Source organism: Lucilia sericata, unplaced genomic scaffold, assembly GCF_015586225.1.
Source record: "Lucilia sericata isolate MDLA Ls3-8-SP2 unplaced genomic scaffold, ASM1558622v1 Contig000362F_arrow, whole genome shotgun sequence".
Taxonomy (NCBI): domain Eukaryota; kingdom Metazoa; phylum Arthropoda; class Insecta; order Diptera; family Calliphoridae; genus Lucilia; species Lucilia sericata.
Genome location: NW_023994381.1, coordinates 250,912 through 263,049, shown reverse-complemented (window position 1 = coordinate 263,049; position 12,138 = coordinate 250,912). Strand labels below are relative to the sequence as shown.

The window sequence follows — 12,138 nt, the reverse complement described above, 5'->3', positions numbered from 1 at the left end:
TAACTTTTATGTACAGAAATTTTGCTTAAAGAATTTTTTTACGATCGGTCTATAATTGGTCATATCTCCCATATATATATATATATATATTATATATATGTATTTTGAAAATCCTTAAATCTTTCACACACATGCATACATGCACATTATTAAATATCGTTAAAGCATATCTTAGGGCGCTCTAAAAATATAAAAGAAAATGGGGTTTGTAATGTTCAATAAATCTTGGAATGGTAACAGATTTAAGCTGTTTAAGTCTTGGGATTTTTTATTTCTTACTTACTTATTTCTACAAATATCTGACCAATTAAAAAAGTAGCTGGTTTGTTGGTAATAAACTTGTACATAACTGTTATTATTTATATAATACTAGATATACCCAGTGTGCTTTGCTACCCTAAAACTAATATAAATCCAATACCAATTTTACGTTTTTTGGAGATTTCCCAGACATTCGATTTTTGTATTTAATTCATATGGGTGATGTCCTGCCAACTATTGCAAGTTCGCCAATTTTTTCAAAATATTAATTTGTATTTTAATGATGAAAAATTTGAATAGTCTAATATTTTAGTAGATATGTATACAATTTTTTTATTTAATTCATATGAGAGGTGCCAAGCACCCTATTGGAAGTTCGCCCATTTTTTTAAATCTTCACATAAATGTCAAAGTTTTTCGCGCAAGGATTCTAGCTCGAATAGTTTCCCAGGTATAGGAATTTTTGATTATAATTCATATGGGAGGTACTCCCCCTATTGTTAGTCCGCCAATCTACTAACCAAATATTCACATGGATGTCAGAGTTGTTCGTGCATTTGAGGATTTTAGCTATAATAGTTTCTCAGATATACGAATTTTTTGTATTTAATTCATATTGGAGGTTCCAATCCCCCTTTTCCCCCAAATGTTTACATGGATGTTAAAGTTCTCCGAGCAAAATTTTTAGGATTTAGCTGCAATAGTTTCTCAGATATACGAATTTTTTATATTTAATTCATATGGCAGATTCCAAGCCCCCCTAATGAAAGTCCGCCCACTTTCCCCCTAAATGTTCTCATTAAAGTTCTTCGTGTAAAATTTGAAGATTTTAGCTCTAATAATTTCCGAGGAAAACGATTTTTTGTATTTAATTCATATGAGTGGTGCAGTTCCCCTTATTGCTAGTCCGCTCATTTTGTCCCTAAATGTTCACACTGATTTCAAAATTGTTTCTGTAAAATTTGAAGATTCTAGCATTAATAGCACCGTGTGACACTCGAAAATACTCATTACGCGATATAATGCTTTTTATAGACATAGACGGGTACACAGTGGGGCAGAATAGAAATTTTTTGGAAATAAATCTGGCATTTCTAAACGGCTGATCCGATCGGGATCGGCGTGAGCGTAGCCAAGGAGTATTCGAGTTTAAGTTTTGAAGATGAACCCTGCAGATGCCCCAGGGACGGCGCTGTGGCGGCTCAAAGTAGGGTACCTACGACATGTAAAATTTTTAAACTCGTGCCATTTTTTTGTTTTTCACCCAAATACAAAGAGCGCTCGACGAGATCTTGAAAAAACATGCTTGGAAATACTACTTATCTCTTATAATATCCGAGTTATAGGCATTTAAAAATTTAGTGATACAAAATTTACCATACCTTGGTCCGCCTTTTTTTGAATTTTTTCTTGTTAGTTAGACAACAAAATTTCCAATAATATACAAAAAATTTCAGATCAATATCATTTACAGATCCAAAAATATACGTTTTTTAATTTAAAAATTCAAAAAATTTTAGATTTTTGCCGTTTTTTTTGCCAAAAATGTGTCTTAACCCTTTTATTAATAAAATAAAATTTTCTTTAAAAACATATAACGATTTTATAGTTTTCTAAAAGGTATCTTTACGCAGAACGCTTTGGCGTAAAAAACTTGTCCTATTTTTTGAAAATGTTGCCACTGCGTCCTTCCGACCTATTTTTTATCAAAACTTCAACTTTGGGCGACATGTTCTAAAATCCCAAAGCTGGGATCAGAAAACTGAAAGCAGTTTTGAAAACCTCAATATGTTTTTTTTATTTGAAATGACAAATTTAACAAGCGTTGAAAATTTCATTGAGTTTTGTTCATAAATAAAGATTTTGTCATATATTACATATTTGTTTAATTTCTAAAACTATGATTTATATCAAAATTTTAATAGGGTCGCAGATAGCTACAACAATTTAGTCCATATTTATCCCTTAATATCATTTTTTAGTTAGATATGGAAATTCTCGACCCTTTACAAAAAAATTCAAGCCAATATCTCAATTACATTCAAAAATATGTTCATTTAAACCTGTATCCTTTAATTTCATATTTTAGTATTAAATATTAAAATTTAAATCTTATATTTACCTATTTTCTATTTGTTTGCTTATCCTTATAATTGAAAGGTCCTATTATGCTTAAATTTTCAGAAATTTATAACTATTTTTTACCTAAATTTTTTCGACAGATCATTTTGTTCTGTTTCGTTTATGATCATTTAGGTAAAAATATACAGGTAATGATAATTTCGATTTATTCACTAATAAGAAATATCAATGAATGTAAATGTTAATAGGTAGACAATTCGTAATTTTTTACTTTGGAATACCTGTATCGGAAATGACAAGAATTGGTATATAAGTAAACTTCTCAGATTTTAAGTACCATATTTAATAAATCTACAATGAAGATTACATTAAAGTACGAAGAGTTGTGTTCCGTTTTATGGAGTGTATCTTCAAAAGGGCCAGAAAGAATTGAAGACATTTCAAATTATATAAAAACTACATATAGTAGAAAAGTAGACAAAACAGGCATATCAAAAATTGAAAACTTTTTAAAACTTTTTGATGTAAAAAGTAAGTCTGTGGATGGAAATCAAAAGAAAGTTCGATTAAAATTTTGTAGTTGGATGGAAACTACTACGGAAATCTCAACTTACAACACATCAACAGGAGCGCCTTGCAAGTCATACGAAGACTTATGTTCAAGGTCAAAAACAAAGAGGGTCACACAAAAACTTTTTTCAATCTCAAATGAGGAAATTGCTGATACATTTAACGAAATGCTGAAAAAGGAAAACCAACCTATGGATGCCGTACATATTGCAACTATTCTTCCTAATGCATCACCAAAACGACTTAAGCGAATTGTGGAAAGTATACCAACTCCAACATCACAATCAAATTTTACTGAAGAGGAAGCAATAGCGCTTTTGTTGGAACTGGGTCTCAGTCGAAAAAGGACACAATATATTACCATCATACAAGGCGATCCAGGAAAAAAACAAACTATCCTACCATCACCTATTGCTGTTAATGATGTGGAAGCTTGTATTGATATATCATCTTTGCTCGAAAACACAGCATCAAGAATTGTGTCAGACTTTTCAGAAGACCAACTAAGGAAAATTCATAACTGTGATGTTGTCTTAATGTGTAAGTGGGGATGTGGCGGTTTATCAGCACTTCCAGAATACAAACAAGCTTGTGGAAGTCGGACATTAGCAGACTACAAAAGTGTATTTATGTCATCATTAGTGCCATTACGAATTCGTTCATATTCCCTTAATCCATCATCGTCAAGCATCGGAAATTCACTTGAAGATATATGGATCAATACAACTCCGGGTTCAAAAAATTTTTATAGACTCATTGGATTTGAATATATAAAGCAGTCAAAGAAAAAAACAAAAGATTTAGTGGAATATTTAAAAGATAAAATAAATGCACTGGAGCCCATTTGCATAAAAATAAAGGAATTCTCTATTAACGTATCATATCAGCTAAGCTTAACAATGATTGATGGAAAGGTCAGCAATGCCATAACAGAAACTTCTTCCTTCTGGAGATGCTCAATATGTAATGAGAAAAAGTCGCAATTCTCAAATATAAACAAAAGCAGAAGTATTAATGAAGAAGTCCTGTCTTTCGGAATTTCACCACTTCATGCCAGAATACGATTTTTGGATTAATTTTTACACATAGCATACGACCTCAAATATAGAAGTGTGCCAGAGAATCTTACTAAATCAACAAAAAATAATGTAGAATTGAAAGAACTGAGAGCTGCGGAAAAAAGCAGAATCCAAGAAGAATTTAAAGTTCAGATGGGATTAAACATCGACAAACCACTTCCAAGTTGCGGTAGTACAAATGACGGTAACACGGCGAGAAGGTTTTTTCGTGATTTTGAAATTACTTCAAAAATAACTGGAATCGACAAGGAGTTGCTTCGAAGAGTTAACACTATTTTAATGGCACTGAATAGTAAACATAAAATTAATGGAAATCGATTTGGGGAATATACATCTGAAATTTCTAAATTACTTGTATCTCTGTATCCTTGGAGGGAACTAACACCAACAGTACACAAAGTATTGTGTCATGGTCAAATAATAATTGAATCGAATATTCTTCCACTTGGAGAGTTAACAGAAGAAGCCCAGGAAGCGAGGAATCGAGATTTTAAGCATGTTCAACTATTCAGCTCAAGAAAATGCTCCAGGCAATCACAGAATGAAGATATTTTTAATAGTTTACTTCTATCTTCTGATCATGTTCTTTCAACTATGCGAAAAAGATGGATTTGTTATGAAACTCTATCATCTCAAAACAAGGAAGATTTAAAGGACTTATATTACCTTCTGGATATGTATACCGATATGACAGATTATTTTATAGAAAATAAGTAGTGTTAGGAATTAACTATATAAGTAGGTTGTAAGAATTAATTGTATTATGTTTAAGATAAACAGTTCAAATAAAAAAAGCTATTATACTAACTGATGATATTGTATTAAATTGTGTTTTATATTTCGGTGGGCGGGAAAGGTGGTTTGTGTGGGGTGATTTAGGTGTTGTTGTGCGTGGCTCATAATAAAATTATAATTTTTTTATTGTATATACAATGTTATAGTCTTTAATAAAATAACTAACTAAATAATTTTTAAAAATTGTCCAAATATTTTATTCAACACCAAATGTATGCTCTGTCATACTTAATACTAAAATATGAAAAAGATGAAATTAAAGGACACAGGTTTAAATGAACATATTTTTGAATGTAATTGAGATATTGGCTTGAAATTTTTTGTAAAGGGTCGAGAATTTCCATATCTAACTAAAAAATGATATTAAGGGATAAATATGGACTAAATTGTTGTAGCTATCTGCGACCCTATTAAAATTTTGATATAAATCATAGTTTTAGAAATTAAACAAATATGTAATATATGACAAAATCTTTATTTATGAACAAAACTCAATGAAATTTTCAACGCTTGTTAAATTTGTCGTTTCAAATAAGAAAATGCAAAAAAAATTTAAAAGGTCAAAGGGCATCCCGCAATTCCCAAAAATAGGAATGAAAATCCCAAAAATGGGATTTTTTACATTTTTGCCCATAGGGTCCACATTTCTTTCAGGGCTGGGAAAATACTTTTGAAGTAAATAGAAAACATATTGAGGTTTCCAAAACTGCTTTCAGTTTTCTGATCCCAGCTTTGGGATTTTAGAACATGTCGCCCAAAGTTGAAGTTTTGATAAAAAATAGGTCATATTCGGAAGGACGCAGTGGCAACATTTTCAAAAAATAGGACAAGTTTTTTACGCCAAAGCGTTCTGCGTAAAGATAACTTTTAGAACATTATAAAATTGTTATATGTTCTTAAAGAAAATTTTATTTTATTAATAAAAGAGTTAAGACACATTTTTGGCAAAAAAAACGGCAAAAATCTAAAATTTTTTGAATTTTTAAATTATAAAACGTATATTTTTGGATCTGTAAATGATATTGATCTGAAATTTTTTGTATATTATTGGAAATTTTGTTGTCTAACTAAAAAGAAAAAATTGAGTCCATTTGGTCCAAAATTACGCCCGGTTTAGAAATGCCAGATTTATTTCCAAAAAATTTCTATTCTGCCCCACTGTGGGGTAGATCATTTTACCATTTTTAGATTCTTTGAAATTGAAAAAAATATAAAAATTTGTATTTATATCTAAATATTTTAGACATTTCCTTAAAAAATATAAAAGTGTGTGTACTTTTTTAAAAGTACAGCGAACTCTCGATAATGTGAACTAATTAATGTCGGGGTAGTTTATATTTTCGAATTTGTTCACATTTTCGATTGTGATTTTTTCATATACATATATTACAAGTTATTCTTTCTAAAAATCATTTCTGCAAGGAATGAAAATGCAAAGATTACTAAAAAAAACTTTTTGTAATTTATTTGGAACATAAAAAGTTTTCAAATATCCATTTTATAAAGAGTACATACGTAGTATGTACATAAAATACAAACAAAATATTACGACAAAAAAAAAAATAAATAAAATTTACAATGAAAAAGATAGATGCATACATATATAATTAAATATAGAAATAATCGGTTATTATTTTCTGTTTTTTCTTTTGTTCGACCAGCTTATTTACTGTCAATTCCCTGATTTTTTCAATACTTTAATGTTTGATCGACCATTTGAAATTCAGCCCATTGGACAGCTTTGTTAAAAATTTCGATAGCTTCTTTGGCTTTAATGTTGTTTTCAGGCGCTTCAATAAAACAGTCGTCATCATCGTCGGACTCTTTAATTAAATCATTTTCATCAAATTTTGATCCAATCTGTAATGTCTGTAGAAGATCTGCAGCAGTATTTTCTAAAGGTCTAACCTCTGATTGCCACTTTTCTTTTAAAACGCTCAAAGAAACATTAAATTCAGGATCGTCTTCATCATTTACCACATTCAAAATATTTTTCCAACAGTTAGATAAAGTTTCTTTACCAACTCGGTTCCAGGATCTATAGAATAGAAACTCCTTTAAGTGTGATTTTTTTCATCGATTCAAGCAAATCCCCCTCTTTTGCAATAATTGTTACCAGAAGACTGTTTCTATAATGAAGTTTGGTGATTCTAATTGCATTTTGATCCATTGGCTGGATCAGAGCCGTTACATTTGGAGGCATAAACATAGCTTCTATGGAACCATCCTCGGATTTAAGGTCGGATTCTGGTGGATGGGATGGTGCATTATCTATTAGGAGTAAAGCTTTTACTGGTAATCCTTTCTTCGTTAAAAAAATCTGTCACCTTAATGAAAAATAAAACAGTAAGAATCCCAATTGAACTGTTTTTACATGTTTACTTACCTCTGGCACAAAACAGTTGTGAAACCATTCTTTAAAAATGGAAGAAGTCATCCAAGCAGACTTTGAATTTCTGTAGTTTACGGGACAGATAAAATTTTTAAAACTGCGAGGATTTTTCGATTTTCCCATTACTCAAAGTTTTATTTTATGAGATCCTGACGCATTTGCGCTGCATAAAAATGTTATCCTTTGCTTTTTCATTTTTGCACCTGGAGCGCTTTTCTCCAATGACGTTACATATGTCTTTTGTGGGAGAAGTTTCCGATATAGATCAGACTCATCGGCATTATACAACTGATCATTGGATAAACCCAAATCTTCTATCTTTGCATTCAATTTAATTTTAAAAGGATTTACGAACTGAGATTGTGCAGAAAGTTTTTCACCGCTTATCTGAAGGAGCCGTATCTTTTTTTTTTAATTTTTGTAGCCACCCATTGCCAGCATTGAAGTCATTTCCATTTTCACGTATGTTTTTGTGAATTTGTTTGGCATTCTCTTTCAACATCAACCCACTTACAGGGAGGTTTTTATTCCGCATGCAAATAAACCACTTATAGAGCGATTTTTCCATTTTTGGAAGCTCTGAAGATCGTAATGTTTTGCGTTTTTCGGGTCCATAAAACGTATTGTTCACACATTTTAAAATATTGTCTTTTTTATTGAACATATCGTTGATTTTGCAACTTTATACTTTTTACTTAACACTGTAACACTCGATCCTTTTTTTTAAATATTCCAAAATTTCGCATTTCTCATTTAAGGATAAAAACTTTCGACTGTTTTTAAACATTACTAATTTTAAAAGTAAATTCATGAACCTACCGCAACAAGTTCTATAAAGCGACTAGCATTAAATACCTTTAAAATAATGGCATATTATGGTATTTATTAATTCGGGGATTCCCAACATTAAAAATAAATGCTTCTACAAATTAAAAAATCCCCAAAAATTAAAAAAAAATGTTCACTATTAAGAGCGCCCATATAAAAAACAGAGTGTTCACATTAGTGGATAGTTCATTATATTGGATGTTCATATTACCGAGAGTTTACTGTATATAGAAAACTCTTTTCGAAACAGTTTAAAAATATTAAATCGGTTAAGAAAATTTTGAGATATAATTTTTTTAGCCTGTCTACTCAAAAAAAGCGTTTTTTCCAATATCATTCGATTTTTAGGGTATATTTAAGATTTTTAAAATGGTACTGTAATCTACTCTACTAGACCTACAAACGTCACTAGGTCTCGCGATGAGTGTGTTGATTTTTTGTAATTTAGTCGCACCGTGTAGTTTTTCATGCCCCCTATTGTTGGTCCGCTCATTTTTTGTCCTAAATATTCATTTTGATACTAAAGTGACTCCGAAAAAATAGAGGACTCAAGCTGTTATATTTTCACAGATATACTAATTTAATATTTTCTTTATATGTTAGGTACCACGCCCACTATAGGTAGGCCGCCCATTTTGTCCTCATATGTTCATTGGGTGTCAATGTTGTCCATACAAAATTTCAGAACTCTAGCTGATGCAGTTTCTGAGATATGCGACTTTAAATCTACGATCGGCAACTCCTATACACTGTGTATTTTGGCCGTTACTAAATTAACACAGACTACTCACACGCATAGAAAACACAATTCAGTCTCATGTCATTGAAGGAGGTTGTGTTGTCGCTCGTTTCTTGCTTTTGCAATTAAAATGAACGAGCACACGCCATTTGCAAGATAATTTGATGAATTTGGCACATACTCTTCCAAGGACGAATCCTATTGAAAATGATTAAAATCGGACCATTATTTCGCATAACCCCCATACAATCGCACCCCCGAATATGGCTTTTGAGCTCATAAATATGTTAAATGTGCTTGTATCACACCAAAAATCTGCAAAACTAAGTTTTTTATAAGTTTTAATGACACTGCTGATTTTCGCAATGATCGGTCCTCTTTTGATCACATCCCCCATATAATGTCCCCTTCATAAAAAGACTTAATGGTTCAAATTCACTTATAAACACTAATATTACGGCGATATTCTACATAAATAACTTTAATGTAGACGTTAATCCCTTTACCAAAATTTATAGGGATAGGTCCCTATTAACCACCTACCCCCCATATAACCCTCTTTCACAAAATCCTTTTTTGTCAATATATTGTTAAAATATTTCTGAAATAAAGTAAAAATGAATTTAAATGTTTTATTATTAAAAAAATAATCAACATTTGTAACGTAATCACTGGTGTAGGGCATCATATCGTCAGCCATGATCACCTATAAATTTTTACTTGTTTATTTATTTGTTTTATTTATTCACTGCAGTAGTTAGAATTGTCTGAAAATATGAATTTATTGAGTCTCTTTACGCAGCAAATACAGATTTCCCTTTTTTACAGGCTTTTTCCCCTAAGGATGGGAGTTCTAAATATATGATCATATTATCAAAATCATAGTTTATAATATTTTGGCTTTAGAATAGAAAAAATCATTCTTAAAGCACAAAAGTACTAATTTTGTCAGATTTTCGCCATTTGGCCTATTTCTTTGTCCCCTTCCGGTCCAATTTTCGCAACGGCACTTTATTAATTTAAATTTCTAACAAATTAAGTAGTTTAATCGAAAATGATTTTGCTTAAGGATAGACAAAATCAGTATTTACTATCAATAGTACTCATTTTGGCCGTTTTTCACCCATTTTACCCCCTTTTTGTCCCCTCCTAGTCCAAGTTCTGAAAAAATATATAGCCTATAACACTCTCCAAGTATAGATCTAACCATGTTCCAAATTTGAAGAAAATCGGTCCAGCCGCTTAGGCGTGATTGACGAACATACAAACGAACAGACTTACAAAGAGATTTATAATATATATTAGGATAAAGAACATATGTATATTGATAATATGAAGGAAATTGAAAGATATGAGGTCAAAAATTGTCACTTTTTCTGTGTTCTTTCCTGGAATTCATGATATATAAATTGTATTTCATAAAAAATTTACTTTAAATAAAATTTAAAATAATTTAGTATCATTTTTTTTCAGCTGGTGGACTTGTACTTGGATCTGTTATTTCTCTCTTATTTTTTAAGCGGAAGGCTTGGCCAATAATATTGGGTACTGGTTTTGGTACTGGAGTCGCATACAGGACTTGTGAAAAGGATTTAAATATGTAGATAAAATATATCTAATTCAATTTTCAATATTCAAAAAAAAAAAAAAAATTAAGGTCCACATGTAACCAACCTTAAGTCTTTTTGAAAATGAATCGAATAATTTGTATATTAAATCTAGCAGCAGTGGAATATAATTGTAAAATGTACTAATGTTCAACTGTAATAAATATCTATTACAAAAATTGGCAAACAACTATTTTTACACTCATTCTTTTGTTTACAATTGACGATGTAGCGCTGTAAGTCAAGAGATAATACCATAGTCATAACCAGGGAAACAAAAATATGCAAATGAATGTTTTTTATATTTAAGAATTTTGGCATCGATTTGTTTGCATATTTTATACACATAAGAGCATAATTTTGTATGATATGACTTAAGTAGCTTATTAAGGCACATTTTCTAGTTTTTAAACCATATTTTACTTTCAAGGCATATTTTAATGTTTTATGCTTCATTTTTTAATTTTTGTACATCAAATTTTTTTTAAACTTTATTTTTAAAAATTATTGTTTTTTTCAATTTATTTTTTACATTTTTTAAAAATTTGGATGCATGTTTTATAATTATGAAAAAACAGTTCGTTCGTATAGTTTGAAAATAGCAAAAAATACATTAAATCCAATTATTTTATAAAGCATTAAATTCTAAAACATAAAACTGATAACTTTAGATTTCAAGCGACCAATGCATTTTTGATATCCCTATGCCTGAGTGAACGCGTTTTTTACGTCTTTATCAAAAATCATATCAAATTGATTCTGTAACGTGGGCTGCAATCAATTTTGCTTTTCAAGATGTCAAAGTTATTATATTTATTAATTTTATTCACAGGCTTAAGTAATTTGAATTTATTTTTTAATAAAACAAATTCAAAAGAAAAACTAAAAATTGTTCAAACAATTATTTCTTGACTATAAAATTGAAACAGTAAATGGAAAGAAAAATTGAAAAGCAAGTTTTTTTAATTTTAAAACGTGTGAGTGTATTAGTAAAAAACTGAAACTTGAACGTAACGTCCTAGTAAGGGTAACGGTATTAGGATAATTTCGGTAACGTTATTTTAGCGGTAATGGTAGTGAAATAAAATGTGTATTTTAATATAGGAAAAATTCTTTAAAAAAATATATAAAATAACGATAATTAGTTAACGATATTTTAAGGTGGAAGTACATAACACGCGTTGTACGAGACAACGTGTTATAAGCTTCCGCCAACAAAATTTAAATAGTGTATTTTCATTTAACAAGTTACAGACTGTAGTTTGTAACGCGTCTGCCGCGAAAAGTTCAGCAACTTTCAAACAGAGAAGCCAAAACACTACAACAACACAAGAATGAAAGAAAATAGGTAAAGAGGATAGATGAATAGACAATTAAATATACAAATATAAATAATTAATAATAAATAATAGAGAAAATCCATGTCCCCCTATAAAGCCCAGTCAAAGAAGTGACTAATTCCCTTGACAAAACTTAGTGGACTGCAAGGGTTAAGTCCCGCAATTTCCCCCAGTTCGCCATGGAACCTATTCCCTGTATATAATATGCTCGATCGTCTCTACTTCCTCTTCATCTTCGCATAACCTGCAATAGTCATGTATACTACTGTCCCACTTACTGACAAAGGTTCTAACTGAGCATTGTCCAGTTAGAATCCCTATCAGAACCCTGAGATTGCGTCTAGGTTAGGTTAGGTTACGTGGGTTGCTCGCTAGCAAGCGAGTTCACTCGGAGGCCTTATGGCCCATTGTGATACCCTTAGAATTACCATTCCAAGCAAGCAGC

At 30.6% G+C, this 12,138-nt stretch overlaps 1 protein-coding gene across 1 annotated transcript in view; it reads left to right on the top strand.

The window, feature by feature from the left end:
* Window positions 1-10,543, top strand: part of LOC119604099 (MICOS complex subunit MIC10-like) — a 69,570-nt gene extending 59,027 nt beyond the window's left edge. The window contains exon 2 of the mRNA XM_037956551.1: window positions 10,220-10,543. Within this exon, the coding sequence (XP_037812479.1) occupies window positions 10,220-10,350 (131 nt within the window). The 3' untranslated portion in view covers window positions 10,351-10,543. The remainder of the gene's footprint in view (window positions 1-10,219) is intronic.
* Window positions 10,544-12,138: the final 1,595 nt, after the last annotated feature.